This window comes from Alligator sinensis, unplaced genomic scaffold (assembly GCF_000455745.1).
Source record: "Alligator sinensis unplaced genomic scaffold, ASM45574v1 scaffold1782_1, whole genome shotgun sequence".
In the NCBI taxonomy this organism is placed as follows: Eukaryota; Metazoa; Chordata; order Crocodylia; family Alligatoridae; genus Alligator; species Alligator sinensis.
Window position 1 is genome coordinate 93,073 of NW_005842767.1, and position 26,213 is coordinate 119,285.

At 49.2% G+C, this 26,213-nt stretch overlaps 1 protein-coding gene across 5 annotated transcripts; it reads right to left on the reverse strand.

The window, feature by feature from the left end:
- Positions 1 to 205: 205 nt before the first annotated feature.
- Positions 206 to 26,172, reverse strand: RCC2 (regulator of chromosome condensation 2). Of its 5 annotated transcripts, none has more exons than XM_025216805.1 (12): positions 26,154 to 26,172; positions 19,422 to 19,515; positions 14,505 to 15,004; positions 13,634 to 13,765; positions 12,790 to 12,878; positions 11,291 to 11,405; positions 9,933 to 10,099; positions 7,981 to 8,161; positions 7,564 to 7,669; positions 6,004 to 6,076; positions 4,517 to 4,594; positions 206 to 3,503 (listed from the first exon to the last, which is right to left on the reverse strand). In XM_025216805.1, exons 3-12 carry the CDS (start codon positions 14,710 to 14,712, stop codon positions 3,399 to 3,401), a joined length of 1,254 nt encoding a protein of 417 aa, XP_025072590.1. In that variant the 5' UTR covers positions 14,713 to 15,004; positions 19,422 to 19,515; positions 26,154 to 26,172; the 3' UTR covers positions 206 to 3,398. The 5 variants fall into 5 exon arrangements, with proteins under 5 accessions (XP_025072590.1, XP_025072586.1, XP_025072587.1 ...); XM_025216801.1 differs by lacking the exon at positions 26,154 to 26,172 and adding an exon at positions 15,631 to 15,847; XM_025216802.1 differs by lacking the exon at positions 26,154 to 26,172 and adding an exon at positions 15,631 to 15,843 and having other exon boundaries at positions 19,422 to 19,490.
- Positions 26,173 to 26,213: the final 41 nt, after the last annotated feature.

Here is a 26,213-nt window from a genome sequence, read left to right on the forward strand (position 1 = left end):
AAAACCCTCCCCATCCATTTCAGGATAAATAACCCTGCAAATGCAGAACCTCCCCATATCACAGCGACTGAGCCCCAAGAACAGCAGTCTCCAAAGACCCAGCACGCATGGTAAGCTCACTTAGGAGAGCAAAGGCGACAAGCCCATCGCACGAATGCAGAGCACAGGTCCAGCTTGTGCTCAGAGACCAGAAAGCCGAGGGGTGTACACAATGACGTCGTTTATTTAAACATTTACTCCAAGAAATATAAAAAACATGAGAAGACAATTACAGCACTAAACCAGGAACCTTTCATCTTGTCTAAAATTAAAAAAAATTGTTCCAAGACCCTTTTTCTGAGGCCCTCCTTCACTTTCACACTGTCAGAACAAGGAGAAGGCAGCTGAGGGGGAAAAGTTAATGAGGACCTAAGTATCGTTTAACTTGTAATGAGCCCAGGATTGCATTCAAAGGGACGGCTCCCTTTGGGTTTGCAATTTGGGGGGCAATTTTATGTTTTGCTATTTTCTCCAAACCATCTCCCGGATGGATTTTGATGGTTAGAGAAAAGGACTAAACAAGCCCACACCTACTATACTTTAGGTGAAACTCAGCTTCTAACACCTGCAGTCACCTAGTCCCAGAAAGGCCAGAGTTACAAATCCCAGTGCTGAAGTTTGCTATTTTGTCACGAGGTTACAAGGCAAAACCTCCATCCACTCCGGTCAGACATCCGGGAACGGCCCCCAGCGTGAACCGCAGAGTCTGCCAGGAGATGCTTACTCTGGAGTTCATGCATTTCCCCACTACAAACCGGAGAGAGAAAAAATAAAGTGACAAGACGGGTCCTAACTGTAACTTGGCGAACAGGCTTAGGCGAGTCTGGAGTTCAGCAAACTCTCAGAAGAAATCTCTCTCAGCTTTTTTCTTTTAGGCCTTCTGACCTGGGCCGTCCCATGCGAGACATGAGCGCCCCGTTTGATGATGTGCTAAATGACCGAGACACTAATTTTTCAAGTGGAAGTGCAGGAACTCGGTGCTTCTGGAAGATATTAGAAAGCCAAAAAAAATACAACCCGAAGCATGATAAATTCTAGATGCCTCAGATCAGCTACTCAACATAAGTTGTGCATTATGGAAAGATTTAGGATTGAACGTGGTAGAACAGCTGCACACACATGCTCCTGGTATAAAAAAGGGTCACTTCCATTTCCTTGGTCTTCTGATGCTACCGTTCAACCCTGACCATCTGGAGACCAGGCAGGTGACTAGATAATTGGTATATCGAGGACTATCCCACCTCTCAAGGAATTTTCCCCCCCAAGTCTGATCTCTATTGAAGTCAATTTAAAGACTCCTATTAAAACTAAGCGACTAACTGCAGAAGAAGAGGGTGGAAAGATCTTTTTATGGACAAGACGGAGGCCACTGATCTTGCAAGTGGGGAAGGCCGACAGCTAAAAGTTAGAACAGCGCAAAGATCCAACTGCGGGACTTTTCCATCCGGCTGCTCTCCATGTTCGAGGAGTTTTTAAACTCTTAACACAATGCAATGAAAAATAAAAATTGAAAAAAAAAAAAAAACTTTCAATAAGTACTGCAAGAATCCCAGAACCGCCACGTAACAGCATGTCAGCAAAATGTTGCCTCTAGAAATCAGTGCAACGAGAAAGGAAAAACCATCTTCGTGTGTGTGTGTGTGTGTGGAGAGATAGAGCAGAGCGCTCTGCAAAAAGGCACCTTGTTTCTCCAGCACAGCGCAGAGCATCGGCATAGGAGGAACTTTTGGCAGATATCGGATCACCATTCCTGGGGAGAGCTGTCCATGGACTCTTAGCATCTCTGCCAGAAAAGCCAATTGGTTTCAACAGCTGGACAAAAGACAAGCGCAGAGATGCCCTCCTGATGGAGCGGCACCGATGTACATTGATGTCGACAGAGTTTTCTCCAGCGACACCAGCAGAGAGTGACCCGAACCTGCCCAACCTCCAGTCTGGAGGAACTGGGTTTGACTGGATGGACAGGGTTCACGAGTCAGGAGGAGGCAATAACCCCCAAAGCCGTGAAGATAAATTGAGATCTCCCTGCAAGTACTGGTCAAAAACGGTGGAAGCTCTTCTGGAAAAAAAGATTTGTTGAAATTTAAGGGGAAGGAGTGCAGGCTGCGACGGAAAAAGGGGCCGACTAACACTAACTTCTCAGCTGCCCGAAGCCTGGACACTGCAAAGATGCGGGCAGGGGTTCAACTTTGCACTTGTGGAGCCAGAAAGTGTTTAAATCTAGACTTCACCCCCCTCGCTGCCAAATTCAAGGGGGTTATAAGAGGGGTCTTCACCTGGACTCATTTCTGGAGACTTGAGCCATGTGGCAGCAAGCTGCTGTTAAAGCCTCACCCTGTCGTGAATCCGCACTCGGGGAAACTCATTAGTGACATCGTGTTTAAAAGCAAACCCTGGCTTGTTGTGGTGGCCAACCTGACACCTGCATAGCTTGATATGCCAGAGGCGCCAAGTCTCAGCACCTCAGGAAGAGCGGGTCCAACACGTCTCTGTTGGGTACCTGTAAATTAAGGCATCCAAACCACAGGGCCACCTTTGAAAATGTTGACCCACAGTTGTCTTAATCAGGCGAACTGGGTTTTAAACTTGTAGGGAAGGGGACGGAAGAATCAGATAGCACAAAAAGGGTGCTTGTTTCAATAGGTGAAATGAGAAAGCCAAGAACAGGCAGGAGTCAGTCCTGTGATTTATACACTCTTTTTCTCCGGCAACCCCCTGGAAATACAAGGGAGGCCACCATCTTAAAAAATAAAATGAAAGTGGAAGCTTATTTCTAGAGCGCGCTCTTCAAGCCAACTTTCGGGTCTCCCCCGTTCACCAGAGAAGTGGTCCCAGAGCCTCGGGGGTAGATTCCCGTGGGCACAGCTGGGTTTTTGGTGCTGAATTTCCCTTGGTGGGGAGGTGTAAGGTGGCATTTGTGCCTTTGGGAAAAATCTACCCCTTGAGCTCTTGGCTCACAACAGGGATTTTCCTCCGTTAAATACAACAAGCACCACGTTGGACCTTCTCCCATGCCAGGTACTGTTCTACCGCTAGCCAAAAATAAGTGGTCTAACTAACATATATGCCAAAAGGTCCTGCCATTTGCATCGGAATGGGAACTTGTGAGCGACAAGCAAATATTTTAAACATTTAAAAGAAACAAACAAAAAAAAAAAACCACTTTGGGAAAAAAAATTAAATCTTACAGTAACAGGTAGTTAAAACTGAAATCGCTTATAAAACTGAACCTCGGGAAGTCTAACAAAACACATCGGTCTGGTCTCGATGTCGGTCTGTAATCTCTTCGTACAACGTTGCGTCCCAGTGCACATCGGAAAGGAGAGCTGCCTCGGTAAGCGCGCAGGTCCCTGGCCTCGTCAGACGGTGCGCGGGGTGTACTCCGGCAGCTTCCTTAGCTTCTCTTTCTCCGCTTCGTTTTCATCTCGGGCTATCACCAGAGAGTGGGCATAGCCCATGGCCACCTAGCAAGACAGAATTAATTCAGCATTTTGCCTCCCGAAGCATGATGCAAGGTTTCCATTGCTCCCCGTCAGCTGGACAAGTTTCCAAGCCGAGAGGCAGCTCGATGCTGCGCCAGAGTCACCCAGACCTGGGCTCTCGTCCCAGCTCTGCCACTGCCCCGACGGGTCCCCTTCCCCCTCCGTCCCTCAGCTTTCCCCGTGTAAAGATGGGGATCATGCTACCGGCTGGCTTTGTAATGTGTTCTGAGTCCTATTGCTGCGAAGTGCTAGATAACAGCAAGGGATTAGAATAATCCTAAATTAATTTGTTCTGATCCGCAGCTTCTTAAAAACCCCCCCACAAAAACTGCATCAGGAGAGGAATAATGTGCAAGGACCAGCATCAAGCAGAAAACTGTCTGTCCCACCCCTATCGTCTGCCTTTCATAGGAAGCTTGCAGCTGGAGACGACGAATACACTATATTGCAGGCGCCATGGTGACAATTAGAATAGATAGAGTCGTCCAGCTCAGATATCACCAGGAGGGGTAGTGTGTCAGGGTCTGGTCTATTTATGTGCTGGTTTAAGAGGAGTTGATTGATGGATGTTAAGACGCCTGTCTTTTACCCCGCGAGGTTTTCATTCCCCATTGCGACTTCATTCGTTGCTGATGAAGGCTGAGCTTCATCCCCGTCGCCCCATCCAGAAGCAACTCTGTCTGAACCAGCTCTATTCCTACACAGCACTCAGAGCCGTGTCATCTCGGGAAGCTTCTGCATACCAGCGCCTTCCAGCATCCATGGGACATGTAGGCAGGGTGCCCTCCCACGCTTGCTGGTGTCTTTTGCATACAAAAAAAAAAAAATCCCATAGCCCAATGTCTGGGGCTTACCCAGGAATCTAACCCCCACGATGCAAAGTTACAATGAGGAACGAGACTCTTAACAGGACAAGGCTCTCAGGAGATCTGAAGCAAGCCTCCCACACCGCAGTCCCAAATCGCTACCATTTGCATTGGCTGGTCTCCTCTCACCTGCTCTGTGTAAATCCCATCTAGGGTTTTCACCTCTTGAGCTGCAGTAGAGGACTTGGGTTTATGGTCCCCGTAGCCCTGATAAAGCAAAATGCAGAGGGACACTTGTCAGATCACCCGGGAAAAATAAAAAAAATCAAAAAAAAAAAATCACAGACTTGCCATGTTCCAAGGACCTGGACTGTGTTATTTATAGCTCGCTCCTGTGATTTGCACTGGCTTCTGGTGTAGCTCCGTGGAAAGGAAAGGCATGGAGGTGAGTGACTCTCGTGGGCAGAACTGCCTGTAAGCAAGGCCAGCAGAGACTTGGGAAGAACGAGCAATTAAAAAAACCCCAAAAAATCCCCCCCAAAACCCAACAAAAATTCCTAAAGTCCAGAAGAAGAACAACAAAAAAAAAAAATCTTCTGGACCCTGAAGTTCTGCAAATGTTACTGGTCTTCTTGCAGAGTCTTACACATCTATTCATTCAACACCGAACAAGCCAATACACTGCTCCACCTGAATGCATGGGAAATGCAATAAAAATGTGCATATAAAGAAACCCGTTGGACTTGCAAGCAGCCTGCGGGCCAGACTGTGAGGAACCAAGACTCGTTACCGCTCCACCACAGTCAGCTAGGGCCCTTGAGGCGGCAAACAGCAAGGCAGCACAGGAAAAGCTCACAGGAGTAATCAAACGTTGCAGCAATTTAAGGAGAGACAGATTGGGGCAGTATCATTCTACAAGTTGCATCAAAAAGCAGTTTTGAGACCAACATAAAATTTACAGACGCCTCGAGTAAAATGCTAGGATTTCCAGGAGAAAATGGTGCCTATCCGAGATAGCTCTTTGCTGTGGGCTGCGTCACACCACCTCATGGTCTAATAGCTCTTAAGGACCACGATAAATGGACTGTTAACTGTGAGTCCAAACATTTGTGGTGAGATAAAATGTTCAGTAATTAGACACAAGAAGGTGCATTAGTATGAAGTCACTCACCTCCCAGAGGCAGAAGGCAATGCTGAGCCTTTCCAGCTCTTTGTGAAGCTCACTTGGACGTGGGCGCAGCACTCAATTAAATCTGTAGTGGGGGCACCCACACTTGCCTCTCACACAAATTCCCCATCTTCCAGACTAAGAGCATTTCACCCATTTTCTTTGGGAGAAGAGTATACCGAGAGAGCAGGTACACACACAATGGGTGTGCAGAAGGGTTTGTTTGGGTGGTCTTTTTTTCCCCTCTTGCATAACAGGAATCTGATCATTGCATTTTCTGGACTTAGCATTTAACACATGCTACAGATAAAAAAAAAAAAGAAGCCCTCTTGTAGCTAAATTAAATGAAACAAATGTCAGTCGAACACTCCCTTCCCAGTCGCTTCGAGACCACAGGCTTACAGCAAGTCTGGGTTAAAAATAAAAAGCCGCAACTTTGCAATCTGCTGGTAATCTAATGTCCCTGGTACTGTGCCAGCGGTGCTGGGGTTTCTGAGTAAGTCCTTACCAGTTCACCGAAGGTTGGAGATGGACCCCAGCTGATTGTGCTCTCATCTGCAGCCACAATAATACTGCTCTTCCTGCAACAGGTACATGAGCTGTTACTGCTACACGGTCTGTCTGCATGTCCTCCCCTGGCAGCCAACCAGCCTGCGCTGCCTTTCCCATGTCAGATGGCACCAGAAAAGAACTGCCCTTAGTAGTTTTAGTTTTTGAAGGCTTGCACCGTGGTCCCTGCTTTCCAAATGTTGGAGGATGTGAACCCCGGCAGAGACCCAGTGAACTCAGGAGCCCATCCATACAGATCAGATTGCAAGATCAAGGCTTAAAAACAGATCACCCTTGTCATTCATTGGTAACCAACTATTGTCCGAACAGCACTGAAACCGTTCACTGAACATCAAGGAGAGGTTGCATTAAAAACCAATGTTATTAGATTTTTTTTAAAGGGTTTCCCTTACCATGTCTATCAAACACAACCACCCCTTTGTCAGGGATTTGAGTGAGTCACCTAGGAAGCTCCTTCAGATAACAATGCTATAGCAGACATTACTTCTAGCAACAAAAGAAAAAGGCACAAAGGTAGCTGGGTGGGGAGTGGGAGAAGGGAATCCTAAAGTCAGACCATAAAGATCCAAGCTTTTTGCGTGTGGTTCCAGGGTTGCATCCTAGCAAAACCAGCTGCGGTCTATTTACAAAGGGCTTTCCAAACAGGGTGGGGAATACCTTTTAAAGAGCCTGCAATTTGAGAGAGGACACAAAGAGAAGAGGTGTGAGACAAGGGGCCAGATACCAGGAGAGGGTGGAGAGGTTAGTGGAGGGAAGGGAGTGGAAAAGATTCCTGAAGGGTGCGTGGAGGGGTAGAATTACTACCTTTTCATACCCAAGCTGCTCCAACAGCTCCCATTATATACAAGCAAAGTAGCTATTAAATCCACTAAGCATCCTCAAAGCACAGATGCCCACAGGTGAGGATGAAGAGCTACAACCAGCTTTAGAGACGAGGTGTTACAATTTGCTGATTTAACTGAGAAACCATTAGACAGGTTTGATTTGTGACCCTGAGTTTCTTCTCCCGTCCAAGTTTCATCAACCCCCACACTCCAGCCATCTTGCGATGGGCTCTCCGAACCTCTCTCAACAAGGGGCACTGAGCAATAACAGGGCTTTATTTTCATTCAAGCACTCATGTATCCCAGGCCATTTCCTCACCCGTCCTGCTTTAACCAGGCCTCCAGGCTGCCTGCCCTCCTCTCTTGCTTTTGAGAACAGCCAGCAGCTTTTCCCCTTACGCAGAGTCAGAAAAAAAATATTCAACCGCACTGCCAGTCTCTGCCAAGTAGAGCGAGACTCAACTCAAGATGACCGACTCAACTTTCTGGAGGCTAGTCTCATTCTAGGAGCGGTTTCTTACACGCCAGGTGTGCAACAGGCCACTGTCCTATTGGCAGGGCCCTTTGAACGTGGAGATGTGTGCAACGACACCACTGCTAATACCATCCAGGCAAGCCAAAGCAGAGAAGGGTTCTCTGTCCCCCCGGCTCCTACGACCGGAGCCGTCACTTACCCACAGGCCAAGCTGCGGATTTTCCAGCCGCAGAGATCTTGCACAGCTTTGGGGTACATGGTCGACTCGCGGGACGTGTTTGTGGCCCCCCAGAAAAAGAGGCCACCTGCAAGACAGAGCAAACACATGCACCCACGTCAGACTTGAGAGACTCCAACGCAGAAGTCTTTTTGAATCACCATTCAAGGATATGATAGAAAATAAGAGATGGTTTAAGAAAGTCAACAGCTTAGATCTGTAGCAATGAGGCAGACGGGGCTGGCTAACATAATCCAGGTTGTTTTAAAGATACCGGGAAAACGCAGGCGAGTTCTCAACGCCTGCCCCTGAGAGGTGGATCCCAAATAGACAAGAGGCTTTGGGCTGAATGACAGCTTCATGCCAGGAGGGTCTTAGCACCAAGATGGCTCAACTGACCCGTTTCGCTGACAGCAAAGGAGCAGGTATATCCAGCGTAGATCTGAGCTGCCCCACGCCCCGGGAAGTCGAAGAGCTTGACCAGCCTTGGCACCATCTCATCCTTCTGCTCGGCATGGCCCAGCCGGCCATACCCGCCAAAGCCCCAGGAGAAGACGCGCTTCTGGGAGTCTAAAACAAGCTGTGGGGGAAGAGGGGGCAACACGGTTTTGAGTTAAAAGGCATAGGAAGAGGAATCCCCGGTGCTCATGGAACGGACCAGTAGTCCTGCCCTATGGATCGAAGCAGTATTCAAGGCACAGAAATCAACTGATGCTTATTCCAGATCTGCTGAAATGGTGCATTAAAAAGACAATTCAACTCATTTTTTCCTGCCAGCACATTCTGCCACTCTTATCTTAACTGTGGAGTTGCACGTCTTCTCTCTCTCCCTGCCACGGCAATAAAGCCAGAAGCAAAGAGGGCTTTGTCTCGAGACAGCCTGGTAATTCTGTCAACTGCATACTTCAATATTGATTAAAAATGGCAGGAGGGAACTCCTCCCACCCCCAAAGGATTCCTGCCCAGGCCTTGATGCTAATCCATGCAGAGAGAGGCAGTGCCTGGCATTTGCACCAGGCCCCTGCGTGGTGCATTTCCACAACAATACAGCTGCTTTGCAGGACTTGACCTCCAAGACTAAGGGAGTTAAGTCACAGGGCAGCAGCAGTCAGAAGAAACCCCTCATTACCAGTAACTGGAAGAGAGGCTATTACTCTGCTAGCATCCTGTGGGCCACACACGTTTCCTTCCATGATGTGCTTTATAATCCCCGCTGCTCCTGCCTGTAGGGTCAGTCATCTTGGAGTGAAGGGTTTTGCTTGCATCCATAATGATGCATTTCAAAACCTTCACATTAATGGTTTAATCCTATGGGATTAAGACACACCCAGTGCAAATAAAGAGTCCCAATGTGATCACACACACACTGGATGCGACACCTAAGCACAGCAGAGAGATACAGAAGATGAACATGGCTGCAGCTATCGCAGGCCTGCGGCAGCTGATGATCTGCGACTTGCCCCAGCCTGCTGACAAATGAACTACCCAAGTCTGAAACAAATAAAAAAAAACAGTTGCTGAATGCAATTGTCCCTTGGAAAGTTTCAATGGGCATCACAAGTCTTAGGCTCAACCCTCTGCAATATGTTCTCCAGGCTTTCAAACAGTGTACAGCCTTGTGCGATGACTGGCTAGAGTGGAGGGACTTTTTGTCTAGGCTGATGGAAATAAGGGATAAAAGGGTTTTAAATGGATCTCATTTTACTTCTTTTTAGAGTTGGGGACAAACTGAAATTTTGTCCCCCTTGAACTCCTGCAACCAGAGAGCAGGAAGCAACTGTGACAACCTGAGACACTGCCCCTGCCTTGGTTTCAAGGTAATTTGCATCATCACAGATCCTCACAGGAGCTGAGACTTCATACCAGCTATGAACGGACTGCCCAGAGGAGTTTTCCATCCCTTGACTCCTCTGCAAAATCCTATGAAATATGAACTTTCATTTCTACCCAGAACTTTTACAATCTTTTCTCCAATGCCTGATGAAGGGTGTTTGTACCCAAAAGCTTGCAACGAAAGATTTTTTTTGCAAAAATGTTGCTGGTCTAATAAAAAAATCTCTCTACTAAGAGTCCCGATTGCTTTTTCATCTAGACCAATATGCTACAACCTGGATACCTGGGACCAGAGAAGAACTTTCAGCGTGGCTCTGTCACCAACGAGAATCCAGCACGAGTAACATCTCATTTGTGAAAAAGGCCACTTGACTGCCAGCCACTCAGGACAGTTTAACTACATAGCAAGTCGAGAGGGAGCTCATCAAGTCAAGACCCAGCAGGTGCTCGAGGGCTACCACTGGCCAGGACGACGGGTAGATCCCCCACCCGTGCTACAGAGTGAATCTCATCCTTACTGTGTGGTTGGCGCCACAAGCTACATCTCGCACGACCACGTTGGGGACAGGAAGGATCTGCCCGTCTTTTGTCTTCTCAATGAAGATGGCGACGCGCCGCGGCACCAGCTCGCAGTCGTACTCTATCCTCTGAGCGCGGGCAATGAACTTCCCGTCGGAGTTGTGTCCTGCAACAGGGGAAACAGATAGGATGCTAAAAGGAGATGCGATTCTGAGTGGAACGAATAACCCTGGCACAGCACGCAAGTGATGACCATCCCCATCCCAAATCAGTAAGCTTGTCCGAGTCAGAGCGTATACCCCTCCTGAAGAGCAAAGCTTGCTATACTTGTCACACGCAACCAGTGCCATCTTTCATAGAGCGCGGTAGTGCCAATGGCCAGAGATCTCCATTCACAAACTGCAGTCCCATTGTACTGGGCGCTGTTTAAATACCGAACAGAAGGACAGTCCCAGCCTGCAGAGATGCTATTCTAACTAAAGGGGAAGTGCAAAGGAAGGATCCTCCTTATGTGCCGTTCTGGAGATCCCCCGCCCCTACTCCTTTCACTCTTTTGCAAGGAAAACAATATTTTTGTAATACCTTTTCCTGGCAAAAGTATTTCACCCTTTTTCGGCCCACTCTCCCTAAAAGACAGCCTGCAGTCTGACCCATGCAAGCTGCGCTTCCCGACACGGACCTGCCAGGCCGGCTCCCTGCCCTCCTTCGCCCCCCTCCAAGCACGCAGATACCCCAGCAGCGGCTCAGCCTGTGCAAAAAAGCCTCCGTGGCAGCAAAGCGCGGGCACTCCCCGTTCCAGAGATCACAGCCACGAGACATTAACCTCCGAGACAAAGTGCCATTCATGAATAATTCAAGGCACTGCCGGGATTCACAGTGGCGCATCATTGTCAGAGCCACAGAAAACCGGCAGGCAGCGTATTACGCATTCTAGCATTCAAAATGCCGAGTGTTTATGGACACTCAAGGGACAGCGGCTTTCCCTTCCATTTTATTGCTATAGTGTTGGATTTCTCTGCCCCTTTCAGCTCAAAAAACACCCCCCCAGAGCACTTCACGGCCACTGATACAGTGCATCGCCGAGGAAGCACTCACAAGCCGCAGAGGGAGAAACTGAGGCACAGCCTCCCCTGCAGCTCACGCAACAAAGCAGAGTTTTGAAGCCAGATTCCTGCGCTTTTAACATCAGACCATCTTCCCCTCCTGGAAGGGGATGGAGATAAGATGCATATTACCATTATAGCCTTGATTACACCAATGCACCAGTCTACGATGAACCTGGTCGCAGCCTCGGGCTGGATTGAAAGCCTGCTGTCATATTAAAACTACATAGACCTTTAAAAATATACCACCATACCCAGCTGTCCATATTCAGGGCACCCAAAGGAATAGAGGTTTCCTTTGCAGTCCATTATCATGCTGAATTCAGCCCCACAGGCCATTTTGGTAATTGGCTGCCCGTTGTACATTATCTGCAAGGGAAGGAGACAAGAGCAGCATTTGAAAATAGAGGATGAAACAGAGCGACTCTTGTGCGATTCCAGACAGCCGGGGAACACTGCCCAGCTCACAGGGCAAATGCATGGCTAGGCTTTCACAGGGAACACAGCTGCTTTTAGCTATGCACATGTAAATCCCCTACCGCCTACGAAATAACCTGGATGTTTTATGCAAGAGCAAGGATTTCTTCAGGGGTTAGCTTTTATCGGACCAACCCTACAATTGGAATAGTCAGACAACCTTTCAAATGCAAGGCACCCTTCAGCTCTAAGCAGCGAGAGCCAACACAGCACAGTAAAAAACCGCTAGAAGAGGGTGGGGAGAGAAATCCCCAGGGGTAACACACCACCAATTAGCAGACAAGAACCTGGTTACTGGGAAATCAGGGCCTGTGAAAAGGGAGAAAGGTCTTTTCTCACCTTTCACGTGTGGGGAGAATTCAGGGATCAGGGAGGTTTATAATGAGCCATAAAACCAATATCCGTGTCAGTCCTTGGTTTCTAGCTTATGAATTTTTGTTCCCAACTTCACTTTTTAGAGGCATTAGATAGATTTCCCCGGAGCACGAGGAGTGTAAGGCCAGAGAGGGAGTGGCTGTTGTGTGAGAAACGTGTGCCTAATTGTGCACGGGTGTCTCTGTTGAGCACTATTTGCACACACACAGCAGCAGTCTGGCAAGCATAACTCTGTGAGCCTAGCTGAAAAATTCCCTATCTTAATATGCCCTAAGATCGGGGAACAAAAGAAAAAAAAAAAAAAGAAGAAATAGTCAATTCAATAAAGAAACCAAAAAATACATAAAGGAAGGAGATGAAGAGAGAAGCTAAGACTTCTCCCAGGACAAACTTCCACTTCCCCTCCTTCCCTCTGTCTGCTTCAGGCGCCGAGGAAATCTTGTACTACCCCACTGCTCCTGTTGTTTCCAACATGAGCCTATAAGGGAACCAAATGCTAAACGCTGACTTTAAAGCCGAGGTCAATTTTATTTGATATCCAGGCTGGCATTGGGAACCCCTTATCCGTTTTGTCAGCAGAAAACCAACAGAAATGGTTCAGATGACAACCAACTGCTTTAGCCCTTGTTTTTGACTCTGAGCTATGGGAATTGAAGAACCTGCCCAAGGGCTTGTGAAGACCCACAATATGATGCTATAATGGGGATCAAAGTATCCGCTGAACTGGGACAGTCCTGGCTTGACCAACAAGGACCACAGTTGCTTTCCACCATACAAAGCATCTCATCCTGAGCTTGGCTTTAATACGGTTATGCTGGATATGGCGACTTGTGCAGTAGCTAAATAAATGTCTCTCTGCCCTTTTTGCAAGAGGAAGCTCATGGGAAAGGGTCACAATTACCTGAGTGGGGCTGGGAACTGCATCTGTCTGGTTACCAAGGCCAAGCTGTCCCATCTTGTTCTCTCCAAATGCAAATACCGAGCCAGTCTCTGGAACACAACGGAAGAGGGAGTGAAGAAGGGAAAAGGCTACAGCTCACTTATTACAGAGGTGCTGGGGAAAAAAAAAAAATCATTAACACAGGGTAGAGATGCTTGTTCTAATACACCAGGACACAAGAAAAAAAGTCTATTGCAAATAAGAGTTTTAACACTCCCCACGTCGAACAGTTCGGGAGGAAGTGACCATGGCAGAAAAAGCAATTAGCAAACTGGTGGCATAATCAACATTTTGTGGCATAGCTATCCAAGACACGGTCTCAAGAAGTGACCATGGTGGCCATTTCTGACTCTCTAAACACAATAGCCAACATGATCCTCTCTGTGCCAGTCACGAGTGCTGCAGAAGTGGTGGAAGAGAGGGGACTCACGGGTGGCACACATTTCCTTGAAGATTTCCCTTTTCACCTTTGGTCAAGGACTCCCTTCGAATCAATGCCCGTCCAAGCACATCTTAAAAAAGCCAAGGCATTCTCCACCCTCCAGGGGCAAAATATCAGTTGTTCTTAGCCTCAAAGAGAGTCGGGGTGAAATTTTGACCCCCTTGAGACAAAACTCCCACGGACTTCAGCGAGGCCAGGATTTGTCGCCAAAAGAAACGCTCCATGCGACCCCAGCGGTAGATTAAAGCCCCGTCTTTCCCCAGCTAGAAGCAGGATCTCTGATGCGCTGGTTCCCTGCCCAACTCTGCAAGGGAGAAAGCAATCGTTCAAACACCCGTTTCTCTTTCCAAGCATCTTCCATACCCGTCAGAGCGAGCGTGTGGTTTCGTCCACAAGCTGCCAACACAATCACCTCGCTGCTGAGAACTTCGATGAGTTTGGGAGCATCCACTCTCTTGGTATCTCCGTGTCCCAGCTGCCCTTTCTCATTACGCCCTACAGAGAAGCACAGACACACACACGTACCACGGGTAAACAGGTGATGCCCTCCGATCGAAAAAGGAAGAAACTGCTGCAGAGGCTGTGAAACCCCTTCATTTCCCCCACTGCTTTCCCTATAACGCTGAGATACAAGATTTGTTCCTTCCAGGAACCACTTTTGCAGGTTGATGGTAACTACTGCATGGGTACCACCATTGGGGACTGGAACAGCTCCAGAGGGCCGCGAGTGTCTTTTATCCTCCAGTAAATGAGAATGGCCCTGAAACTTTTCAGCTGTAACACGAGAGCCACAATATGGAAGAGGGTGAGAAACACTGGCGTAGCATCAGAACGATAATCCGTCCGATTCACAGCCTATAACGGGAAGCATCGAAACGTCTTTGCGACAGACCCAATCCACCCTACCCAGCTCTGTTTCAGCTCCTGGGACCCCACGCTACATATGGTTCTCCTAAGAGAAATCAAAAGAGATTAGCTGACTTGGCGTGGGGACGTACAAATTAGTTCCATGCGTCCCGTCAGAACTAGGGCAAAAGCCATATAGCGTGCTGGGAACTAATTTGCAATGATTTACGTTTTCATCACTTCTGTGAAAACCTATCGCCTTAGGACCGTGCTCTAATGCAGAGCCAGGCAGGAGCCCACTGAGCTCCTTGTCCTCGCTACCCGGCGTCTTGAGCTAATTCACATCCCGGCAGAGACTTAAAAAGCCTCGCTCGTGCCAGCTACTCACCCCAGCTCCACAGCTTGCCCTCTGTGGTGATGAGGAGGCTGTGAGCTGCGCATGGTCCCGAAACCACGGTCCGTACCTGAATCCCTGAGAGGCACCCATACCTGTGCGGCCCCCACAGGTTCTGGCCCAGATTACGGTAAGCAGCTGCAAAGAGAACAGACGGTTTTAATAAAAAAAAAAAAAAAACCCACAAGAGGCAGCAATACATTCATTAAGATCATCACTTCAAATGATGTTTTGCATCAACTGTTTAGCAGGTCTATCGCTGGTGACCTAGCTTTGTCTGCATTAGCCCGGACCATCCAAAACTTGGGGTCGTCATCACTTTTCAGGCAACTTGCTTCATTCAGCAATGCCGGGTTGTATTTCATGTACTTGTAACTGTATAAAGCCAATGCAGCTTCCATGGTTCACCCCCAGCCTCCGAAAACTCAGATGGATACAGGAGGCCAGACGGGATTTTCCTTGGCTGTCAACATGAGACAGGTGGAGAGAAAGAGCTGCAGGAGAAAGGTGACATTCAGGAGTCACGTTAACACCTCTGATTGCTATTGACAGCTTAATTAGACAAAAAAAAAAAAAAAAGTGAGACCCTACCCAACAAAGCGGTCGCAGCAATTACAGGCACCCTGACAAAGTGATGAAGCATTCACTTCATTTACAGAGAGGAAGAATAGCCTCACAGAGATTCCCATTAGAGGCACTCTTGCAATTACCTGCATCCTACTTAAGTGGCTTTGATCACAGCCCTGTAGCGAGGCTCTAAAATTGTGACCTGCTAATTGACTTAAGGAGAGTCACTCAATCCATCACGCCTCTTTTGGCCCCTTATGTACAATGGGACTATAAGGCAGTGCCTCCACCCAGGGGCTTCAGACGACATGCAGAATTATTGGCAAGTTTAGCTTCACCGCACCCAGTTGCGATCTCAAACATCGTCCGAGTTTATGTGCCCGGACAAGCACACAGGCATAGAGGGATGGAGGGTCTGGTCCTGCAAAGGCTCAAGGAAGTCCTGCAGATTGCAATGAGCATGAACAGGTGCTTCCACTTGACTCTCCCTACCGCCAGCCTGGTGACAGATGCATGCTACTCCATGTATTAAAATCCGATTTGTTCTAGTTACCTTCCATCAGGATTTTGGGAGGCAAGTCCTTCCGGGCAGGGACCTGGGGGTCTGCCACGTGTAGGCACCATAGCCGGTGATGAAGCCATATGATTTAGATTAAGTGCTGATCTTGGATTCTGCGCGTTTAATGCTTCACCGCATCATAAAGGTGTTGGGAGAATTATCTCGTTAGTTGAGAGAGAACCAGGAGAGAGCTCGAGTTCCTCCGAACTTGCTTTTTTAAAAAAAAATAAATAAAAATGGGGCTTCCTTAGCATGCAAACTCTGCAACACAGACAACCCCCTAAGGGGTTTTCCTAGAAGGTGGTCCTTTGAATCACTGGCAGCTGCCACTGTTGCAGTCTGCTTGTTTTAAACTGCAAATATTGAATGCCTGACAGATTGCCGAGGCAAGCACTTTTTTTTATGAAAGAAAAAGGTTAATTATGGGAAGGCATCATTTACCCATGGGATGGTGCAGCTAGACACATGGAGCAATGGGCAGGGTCAGGAGAGAGACATGCCAAGGTGGGGGCATGCTTCTCTCCCCCATCAGAAATCAGGCAGCACTCATCTATTTTAGAGAAGTTAAGAGGGGCGTTGTTGCTGCTCGGGTTACTAGCACTGCTGCCAGGACGGAGCCGATCTGTGGTTTTTAATGCTCTCCTGGTATGGTTTGAAATGCAGATGTTTCTGCCTATTCCAGCATGAACTGTCCTCACTGAAATGGAGGCAACCGTGCCGAGACAGGCAAGGCCAAGTACTGGCTACAGCCCTCAAGTGTCACCTCACTTCTTAGTGCCTCCGTTTCTCTCCTCTGTTGAGATCACAGCTCTCCAGGACAGACATGTCTCCAATTAGGTGTCTTTATGCCCAGCAAAAAGGGGGCTGCAATCATGGCTGGAGCCTCTCCCATAGTACAAAAGGGCAGAGTCACTGGTTTAACTCAATTCAATGCTCCAAATCCATAATGTAAGCCGCACGGGTCTTCAGGAATCAGCGGTGAGACAAGGCACATTATATATAGGCTTTTAGCTGCGATTAATGGTCTTGAGCCTATTCAAAGCAGTCACCTTGCTCAACGGCGTTGTCACGTAACCTATTGTTAGAGGTCGATCCCCACTCTATAAAGACCGTAAAACAGTCGCAGCCTGGTTCAACGTTAGGTTAAACAGTCCATTTTTTGAAACAGAGCTTGCACTGTCCAAGCCATTATTGGAAGGGCTAATCCTCCGGGCTCTGCCTCCTATCAAATGTCACCACATTTCATCAGTATGCAGCTATGGGTAGTACTTATACGGCCCCTGTTACCAGAGCGTTTCAGCACCTCAAAATCTCCAAAGGATTTGTTCTCAAAAAAGTTGCGAGCCTGTGCCTTAGTCTCCGCATCTGTGATATGGGGAGAACACCACTAAGAGACCGAGTGATTTGCCCATGGCCCAACAGGAAGTCTGTGGCAGAGCAGACGCTGCCTGCACCCAAGGTCTTCCAAGACGGAAAAATCAAGTCCTACCCATTAGCCCAAACTTCCCCTGATCTGATCAGGCCAGTCTTCACCCCAAGGATTAGAAATGTTGTTCCACTTTTGGAAGAAAACCCTCCCTTTCTCAACCGTTTTACACTTTCCACCACCAGAAATGCCTCTTTCCTTTGTAAACTTGTAGATGACTGGGCTGAACACAATAGGTGCAGCTTGTCTTTTAAGCAGAGATGGAACAAAGGGAGCACTGTATGGATTCAGATAAGGAGGAACCTCATGATAACAGAGAGGTTGTCAAGGCTGGCGGAGGGGGTGACTATTTTCACGTGATCCAGCAACAGAACGCCACAGCAAGGCTTTGAAGGACATATTTTGGTAACACGCAGCCTCCAAGCTGGCATGGGGGGGCTAAACAACTGTGAAAATTAGGTCATCCGTAGGAATATTGGACCTACAGCCCTCCTTTTCAGAGAAAATGTGGCCTCCTCTCCATCTACTAGATTACATAGTGGAGTACTTGGTGCATTTAAGAAAGAACACTTTTCCCCCCCCCCCAGCGTAAAACATTTTGGTTGCTAAAATATTACAAACTTTGTTCTGGGTAGTCAAAAATTAGGATAGTTAAAACTTAGTCCCATTTAATCTGCTTGCTGTTTGGAAGCATTGAAGAGCATTTCTCTTCTCCTACAACTATACCAGCTCAATAGGCAGCAATGAAATATATAGATTAAGTTCTAGGTGATCACTTGTACGGCTTTCCTAGAGGCGTGTGCAACGCACACGGCAAAAGTTAAATGGAGAAACCAAATGGGGTCAATGATTTGCTACGCTCTGGTCTCTTTATATAGAAGCCGTGCAAATACAGACACCTAGAAAGCAATATCTTCAGGCAATGAGACAACAGGTTTTACACCCTCAAGACGATCTAACAATTAATTATCGTAGAAGTGCTCTGCAAAGAGTGGACATGGGGTACAGTTTGCTTCAAAGCACTCCTTGGATAACAGGAGAGGGCTGTGACTGTAGAGATCTTGAACTGCTGAAAGTTTTGCAGACTCGGCTGTAACGCCTGCATATTTATCAACTTTATAAAAGACCCCGCAATATACATCCAGTACCGAGTTCAGGCAAACTTGCTGCCAAGAAAAGCTTCACTGAAGAAATTGGAAGACACACACGTGCAACAGAAACACCCCTTTCCTAACTACGTGGTATGAATGCACCCCTCTGTCCTGGACCAGGTTTCTATGCAGCAATACTATCCTGGAAAAGGCGGAAAAAAACCCAAGGGCATGCTGGTGTGGAGCGCACAAGGAGGGAACATGCATTAAACTGGGTCTGTATTCTCTGAACTTTGCCTTTGAACCTGAACCTCAGCAGCATTAATTACTAGCCACTCAAAACATGAAACAACCCAGAGCATCATCTTGCCCCACACAAGCAACAGCCTTTTTATCTCGGGCTGCGAACCTTGGCTGGACCGTATCAAAGCCAAATCAGGAGATCTCCAAGGAAGGGACATTGGTAGCAAACTTCCCTCTGAGCGAGCCCCCTACAAGGACCACCGTGCGAGATGAAGTGGAAACTGCTGTGGATGGCACCCGATTTCACGTGAGCAATGCTGGGACGCTGTTGGCTCATGGCAGTTAATCACAGAAAATTTGGGTTGGGAAGGACCTCAGGTCACATCTAGTCCAATCCCTTGCTCAGGACCATCCCCAGCTACATCATCCCAGCCAAGGGTTTGTCTAGCCAGGCCTTAAAAACCTCCAAGGATGGAAAGTCCACCACCGCTCTGGGTGACCCGTTCCAGTGCTTCACCACCCTCCTAGTGAAAAAGGTTTTTCCTATTACTTATTAATTTAATGGCTTCATGGAGCTGCAGAAGCACAGAAAAGCTGGGTTGGACGGGCCCTTGCATCATTCAGTCCAGCCCCGTTGCTCAAGGCAAGCTCATCCCCGACTAAGCCACCCCACCCCACCCCACCCCAGCCAAGTGTTCGCCTAACTTGCTCTTAAAAACCCCCATATCAGCACACAGATCTCAGTCAGATGCTAGCTTAGACAACACCCCGATTCTCCTCCTGGCAACAGGTTTTCTAGTTTAATGCCTTTGCAGGTCACTTGACTAATCAGCAAAAGGTTGATTGAAGACTTCACGGTCCATTCTGGAGGCTTACACATCTCCCCTAGGGAAAAGACTTTGAGAGAGACTAAATGCTACTGGTACAGAGGAAGCGACCGTAAAGATGGGCACCACACCTTCAATAGTAATACTAGCATTTTATCCTCCGTAGTCCAAACATGTCCACGACTTAGTGTCTCCTACCTTGCTGCTTAGGCACTTCTTTACGGCCAATCAGGTCCCAGTTGGTTGCTCCAAATATCAAAAGCTGCCCCTTGCACTTGGACCCTTCGAGTTTCTGCAAAGTGCAAAAGAAACGCATCAGCTCCGAAGGCAGGAGAGGGAAACGGGGATGGCGACAGATGTGCAGCCACCCGTACTCGCAGGGAGAGGAGGATGGCATGGACCGAGAGAGGCTGTTAATAGGGCTCCTGCTCATTTAGAGGTAACCATGGAGGGATGCATTGCATTTAACACCACTGTTGCTTGCAACCCAGCAGTTAAGTCAATTATTTATTGCTCAAACTCTGATTTTTCTTTTGGAAATCTGCTGAAAATAAAATCAGTACCAGGCAAGCCTGTTTTACAAAGCCTCCCTGCTTGTACCAGTATTTGCAGATTGGAGTCACGAGCACTCAGAGGGGATACTTCATATCAAATTGGCCTCTGGATATACATAAAAGGAAAGGGGTAGCCCTATCTTATTGCTGCTTAAGCTCAGTGCTAAAGACATCAGGGCTTAGCCTGCACCGTGTTCAAACCTTCCACCTGGCCAGGAGACTTCTCCCGCCACCCACAACCTCTTCCCCTGCCAAAGCACGGCTTTCCACCGATGACCACTATCCATTCGGCACTCACGGCCGCTCCAGCATTGCCCAATAAACACGGTGCCAATGCCCCAATTCCTGCCAGCCATAGGCATGGAAACCATATTTTTTTTTAAACAGAGTCACTTATTCTCAACCAGTCGTGCACACGGCGATCAGAGATTCTCAGATCTAAACGTTCAGATATTAATAGCTTCATCGGCTGTGAAATGACGAGCCCGATTTGCTCGCTGGCGGATGCACCCGGTTCCAGCCGACATCAGTGGAAGATGCACGTGCTCAGCGCCCTCGAAAGATGCAGCTCTTATGTCCCGAGCGTGTGGCTCCGAAGTTACATGAGATGGAGAACTCGAGGCAAAACCAGCACTCTCCTCCACGCAAAGCTACCCACGTGCAGGTCACAGACATGTAGGTGCTACCACTGAGAGCTGAACTCATCTGTGCTAAGGAGGTTTAACACCCAGAGGACTGGGGATACAAACGCTAAAGCTTTCACTAAAGCACATGGTTGGGATTTTTAAACAACCCCAAGGGATTTAGACACTCAGCTACACTCGCAGCACAATGCAACTTGGATACTGAACTCCTTAAACCCAGCTGTGTTTACAGGCAAAGATAGGGGTGGAAAAAAAGACCCCAAGAGGAAGCCATTCTCATCTTTAAGTGACCAAAAAAACCCCAACCTAGCACAGAGGTTGCTTCAAACTACAGCTGGTTCATTTTAATTTAAATTTTACAAGGCCTAGAGAATTGCATTTTTATTTGGTTTGCTCCCAAGCACGCAGTTCAAAGCTACTAGTCCAGGTCCTACCAACAACCCAGAGACTGTAACGGTTGCACTTTGGTGGGGGAAGAGTTTGCTGTAGGCAGACGTTGTGGTTAGGATGAAAAGAAAGGGAAGAGAAACGGCCCGAGAATCTGATAAGAAACCTGCTTAAACTCCACTTAATATATTTAAAGAGGCCTTCCCAGAGAGATTAGAAAGCCGAGACTTTCGTGCTCCGATTACTTAAGGCCAAGCCCGGATTCCTCCGTTCCTTTACCTCCTGGGTCAAACTTTTTGTTTCTTGTAGCACCAACCACCACCTATGCTGCACCTCTTGTTCTGTCCAAGCAGTTGTCTTAAGCAACAGAAAACACTTATGGAGGTAAGCATCTCTACTGGTGCAACTGGTTTTGCTCCTACCAGGTCACGTTTCATCTAAAGGATCAGCAAACGGAGCAACACACACGCTTGCCACTTTCTGCCAGCTGCTTCCCATAGGATGAGCCATTTCAGTCGACGGACGCAAGGACCACATATAGCAATGATGTCACCCAGCATTTTGTCAGAGAGATGCTCGATTCCAGACACGCCAGAGGACTCGTGGCAGATACCTTCGAAGCAGGGCTATAAGAGTCCTGTCTGCACATTTTTAATATAAGATGTGGTACTAACTGCAGCCGGCGGCATTATGATAAAGATCCTGGAGATTTATTGAAACATTCTTCGAGGATTTCTTTGTGGAAAGGAAAACAAGCCAGGATAACAATACCAGCTTAGTCTGGCATCCCGGAGGGGTTTTTTTGTACGACTGGCTCTCCTTCAGGTATAAATCAGTCACAAGATACAGTCTGGAGTTTAGCAATTCTCCAAGGACCGTGGACGTGGCGTGGGGGGGACTTCTCTGAGCCAACTGATATGCCGGTTTAGCAGATCAGACATTTTAAAAGTTAATAAAAGCAGGGATGACACAAGCGTTCGGTCTGTTCGCTTCCCTTGCCGTGCAGGATAACGCAACGCTGTACAATACTCATAGCGCGCGTGTATCAATGCGGCAAAGGAGACAAAAACATTCAACTCATTGAGAAAAAAAAAAAAAAAAGTCCAGCGTCCCTGAAAGCAAGTGGTTTATCCTGGTCGTTGTAAAAGACCGCTCTGTAGATCTATTTAACCCCCAAGTCAGCTTGCACGATCGTTAAGTACCTTCTTCGAAGCTTTGCTGCCTGCTTACACCCTCCAACGTGTAATTTGAGGCAAGATAAATGGGATGGAAGGAAAGGAGAAAAAAAAAAAATTACCGGACCATCTTCAATCAGCAAAATGGGATTTCTAGGCTAAAATTACTGTGGAATTGTGTCTCAAGGGAAAGAGGATCCTCAAAAGGCTGACGCTCAACCTTTTAACAGACTCGTTTAGGAGGCTGCATCTTTTGCACAAGGTTCAAGGTATCTGTCCATTAAGGAATATAGTATTGCCATCAGCTATCAAGAAGACCTACAGGTGGAAGTCAATAAATAGGGTTTAAAGCCGTCTCCCGTCGTAGATCTTGGTAAACCCAGAGTCTAGGAACCCTCCGACGGCAATCGGTGCACAAAGCACCGTGCAAGCGTGCTACGTGCAATTAAGCGTGCGTTCCCAGTAGGTGACCAACGTGACTTGAGTCAAAAGAGGGGAACATTACAGCAGGTTTCAGCAACGCGAGCAGAGCTCAACCATCGACACGGGCAGGTAACAGCCGAACTTGGACCTTACTGGCAAAGCAGGTCAGTACGGGAGGTCTCTCCCCTTCCAAGTCCCGTACAGCGGGGAACAAAAACCGTCCAACCCACGCCACGGCAGAAGCAACTTCTACTTCAAAGGAACGAAAAACAAAGCATTTTTCTGAGCTCTGTTTGTAAGCTCCAAGTTTCTTATCGCGTATCCTCAAGGCAAACAGGGAAAGCCGACTTAATCTACGAGTTAGACTGAATGAAGTCAGACTGCAGCTAGCACTGGGGGAAAAAAATAATAATAATAAAAAAAAATCAACTTAAGGACTCAATATTAAAACTTGGCCTTTGCAATAGCTGTGGACATTGTAGGGCAGGCTTTCTGATGTGCTAAGCACCAGGAGATGCCAGGCCCCTGCTCTCCAAACTTGTCAGTCTCAACAGAAACCTCACCAGCTTAGACCAGGGACAGTTTTAAATCTCCTTATAGAAGACTATCGGAGATTTACGGCCGTCTGCAACAAGGTACGAATCCCCCAGGCTGCTACATGCCTCCCTTTGACAAGGAGGGGGGAAAAAGCTAGTAGGCAAACAAATACTTTTTAAACTCCTAGGCAGGCGAGGCTCTTTGGGTAGATGCGAGATCTTTATTAGACCAACTGAGTAGTTGGGGAAAAGTCCTTGGCAAGCTTTTGGGAGCAGTCACCCTTCTCCAGGCATGGGGAGTCTCTGCTGGTTGGAGACTCCAAGAAATGAGAGAAGTAAAGAAATGAGAGAGAGAAAACAAGCAAAACCCAATCCACTCATCTTGCCATCACTCATGCTTCTGCCACTACCGAGTCCTTCTGACCTGTCTGCACGGCCACAAAATGGGCATCCAGCTGGCCCCCCGCCCCCCTAGCTCCAAAGCCAGTCGCTGAAATCGGGGCCCTAAGTAGGGAAACATCATCACAGAGATGCTAAGAGCTGGGACACGACCAAGTCCTCTGTTCAAAGTCCGCTAACTGCCTCTTGGCAGACCTGTTTCCATAAAGGTCCCAAGGGGATGCAGGATTCAGTTCAAATGCAAAAAAAACCCAAAAACCCCCTTTGCAGTCACTAAAACAGGAACTGCCCAGTTGCTTGCATCGCAGAGCTAAGCAACCGCATCCACATTATTCAAATCAGCCTTCATCTTGCTGCTCCCTAGGACCTCTCTCACTTGCTGGACTCAAGTCTCCAGCCCTGGGTCCCTGCAAGTGGAGCCTGTGTAGCCCTCAAACGGCAGCAGACATGGGCAGACCTGGACCTCAGCTTCTACGCTCTCTGCGGGGGGGAAGCAGGGTTGCAGCCTGCTCATCCCCACCCCTGGCAATGCAGATCAGCCCAATCTCAGCCATGCAACTGCCTTGATCTTGGTCCTAGCCTGGCTGGAGGGGGGGATGCAATCCAGTGCATGCTTCCTACACCCCCTCTCTGCTCATGGGTAGGAGAGGCAAGAGCATTGACTAAGCTAATTGAGAGCCCAGCAGCATGCCCACTTCTGCAGCAGCCTGCCCTATGCCACCAGCTGGGCTTCCCCCAGCTCCCACGGAGCATGCGCACTACGGGCCTCCCCCTGGCAGCCGGGCTTCCCTTGCACGCGGCGCGCATGCGCCCTGCCGGCCTGACCCCTGCAGGAGGAGCAGGGCTTCCCCACGTCCCGGGGCCAAGGGGCGGCACTGCGCATGCGCGCCGCCTGCCCCTGCCTCTTCCCTCCCTGGGCTCCCAGAAACAAGGCGGGAACCTCAAAGCCCTGAGCAACGCCAGTCCCCTCAGACAATGCACAGCCCCAGCCCTGCCCTGGCAGGGACCCCCCCCCCCCCACCTCCCAGGCCAGCTCTCCCTCAGGGGAAGCCTGGCAGAGCTTGCCCCCCTGCTCTGTGCAGGGCAGAGAGATGCTCTCCCCATTTCTGCACTGCCCTCAGGCGCACAAAAGCCCAGGAGCGGGGACAGCAAATCAAGCAGACCGCTGCCTACTTTGTGGGTGCCAAAGGGCTGCTCCATCCTGTGTTTACGGAGCACCTGCGCTGAAAACTTGCAGCTATTAAAATAAAAATAACAGGTATCCTTTCTGGGTAAAAATTAAGGTGCCATCTATGAGCAAACGGCTACGGCCCCCTTTCATGGCAAGGTTATCGGTTTTCAGGTGTGCTCCTCGCCAGGTGCTCAGGCAAGCTGGGGGCAAACAGCAAAGGGGCGGCCGCCCCCCAGATTTATTTCCCCTGCTGTAGCAGTGGGACAAATGCAAGGCAAACCTCCAAAAACGGAGAGGCGGGGAAGATCCTGGGCTAGAAGGCCAACTCCTGCTAACCTGGGTAGTAAAAGGATCGGGCACCCCGCAACCCCCGGCCAAATGTAGTCCTGCCTGGGGGGGAAGTCCCAGCTGGCCTGCAAAGATTTCTCTATATAAAGAGGCCGAGTCTGCAAGAGAAACCTGCTCCCTGCACCACTCCGGAGACCCGCATTTGGTTCCTTTTGGGAGGCAAAAGGTTGTCCCCAAAGGACCAGGATGCTCCCTCCTCCGAGGGCCCCGCCGGCTTGCTGCCATGCACCCCTTCTTTTAGGACAGGGGTGCCCAGAGGCTCGGGGCTGCAACCGGATTCAGCCTAGCGAGCCCCAGTTGCAGCCGGGAGCTGCAGCCCTGGGGGGGGGCATTTCCATGCCAAGACCCCATCAGGTGGGCAGCTCTGGGGCAGCTCGGGTTGGCATCTCCGCTGCTTTTGGGGGAGCGAGGGGCTGGCTAACATGCTTCCAAGAGACACAAGCGGCCTCCCATCCTCTCCATCCTCCTTGCCCATCGGCCTCCCATCCCACCCTCCCAGCAGTAGCGGCCTTAAGGGAGGGCAAGCCGGGAAACCTCCCCACACTTTAGAGGCCCCACATTTTATAGGGGAAGGGGCAATAAATTTGGGGGTTTTTTTGCAAGGAGGCGTTTCTATCCCCAAACGCCTCTCTTCCCCACAGCCCCAACAACCCTCAAGCCACCACCGCTGCCAGCCCTCCTTGATGCCTACACATCCCCACGGGGGCGCCGAACGCTGCCCAAGCCAAAAATGCCCCATGCGCGCGCGCACAGAGGAAAAAGCAAAGAAAGCAAAGGGAAGGGGAGGAAGGCAAGACCCCTCCGGAGGTCAGCCACCCTTCTTCTGGCAACCCAAGGGGCTCGGGCACTTTGCAACCTAGAGGTCTCGGACACCCTGCAACCCAAAGGGGCTCAGGTGCCCAAAGGGGCTTGTGCACCCTGCAACCCAGGGGTGTCGGACACCCTGCAACCCAAAGGGGCTCAGGTGCCCAAAGGGGCTTGTGCACCCTGCAACCCAGGGGTGTCGGACACCCTGCAACCCAAAGGGGCTCAGGTGCCCAAAGGGGCTTGTGCACCCTGCAACCCAGGGGTGTCGGACACCCTGCAACCCAAAGGGGCTTGTGCACCCTGCAACCTAGGGGTGTCAGACACCCTGCAACCCAAAGGGGCTTGTGCACCCTGCAACCTAGGGGTGTCAGACACCCTGCAACCCAAAGGGGCTTGTGCACCCTGCAACCCAGGGGTCTCGGACACCCTGCAACCCAAGAGGGCTGGCCCCCGGGCAGCCTCCCCCCGGGCCCCGGCGGCTCTCACGATGCGCTCCTTGCTGTGCTCGGGCTCGCTGATGACCAGCGCTTGTCCTCGGCCGGCGCC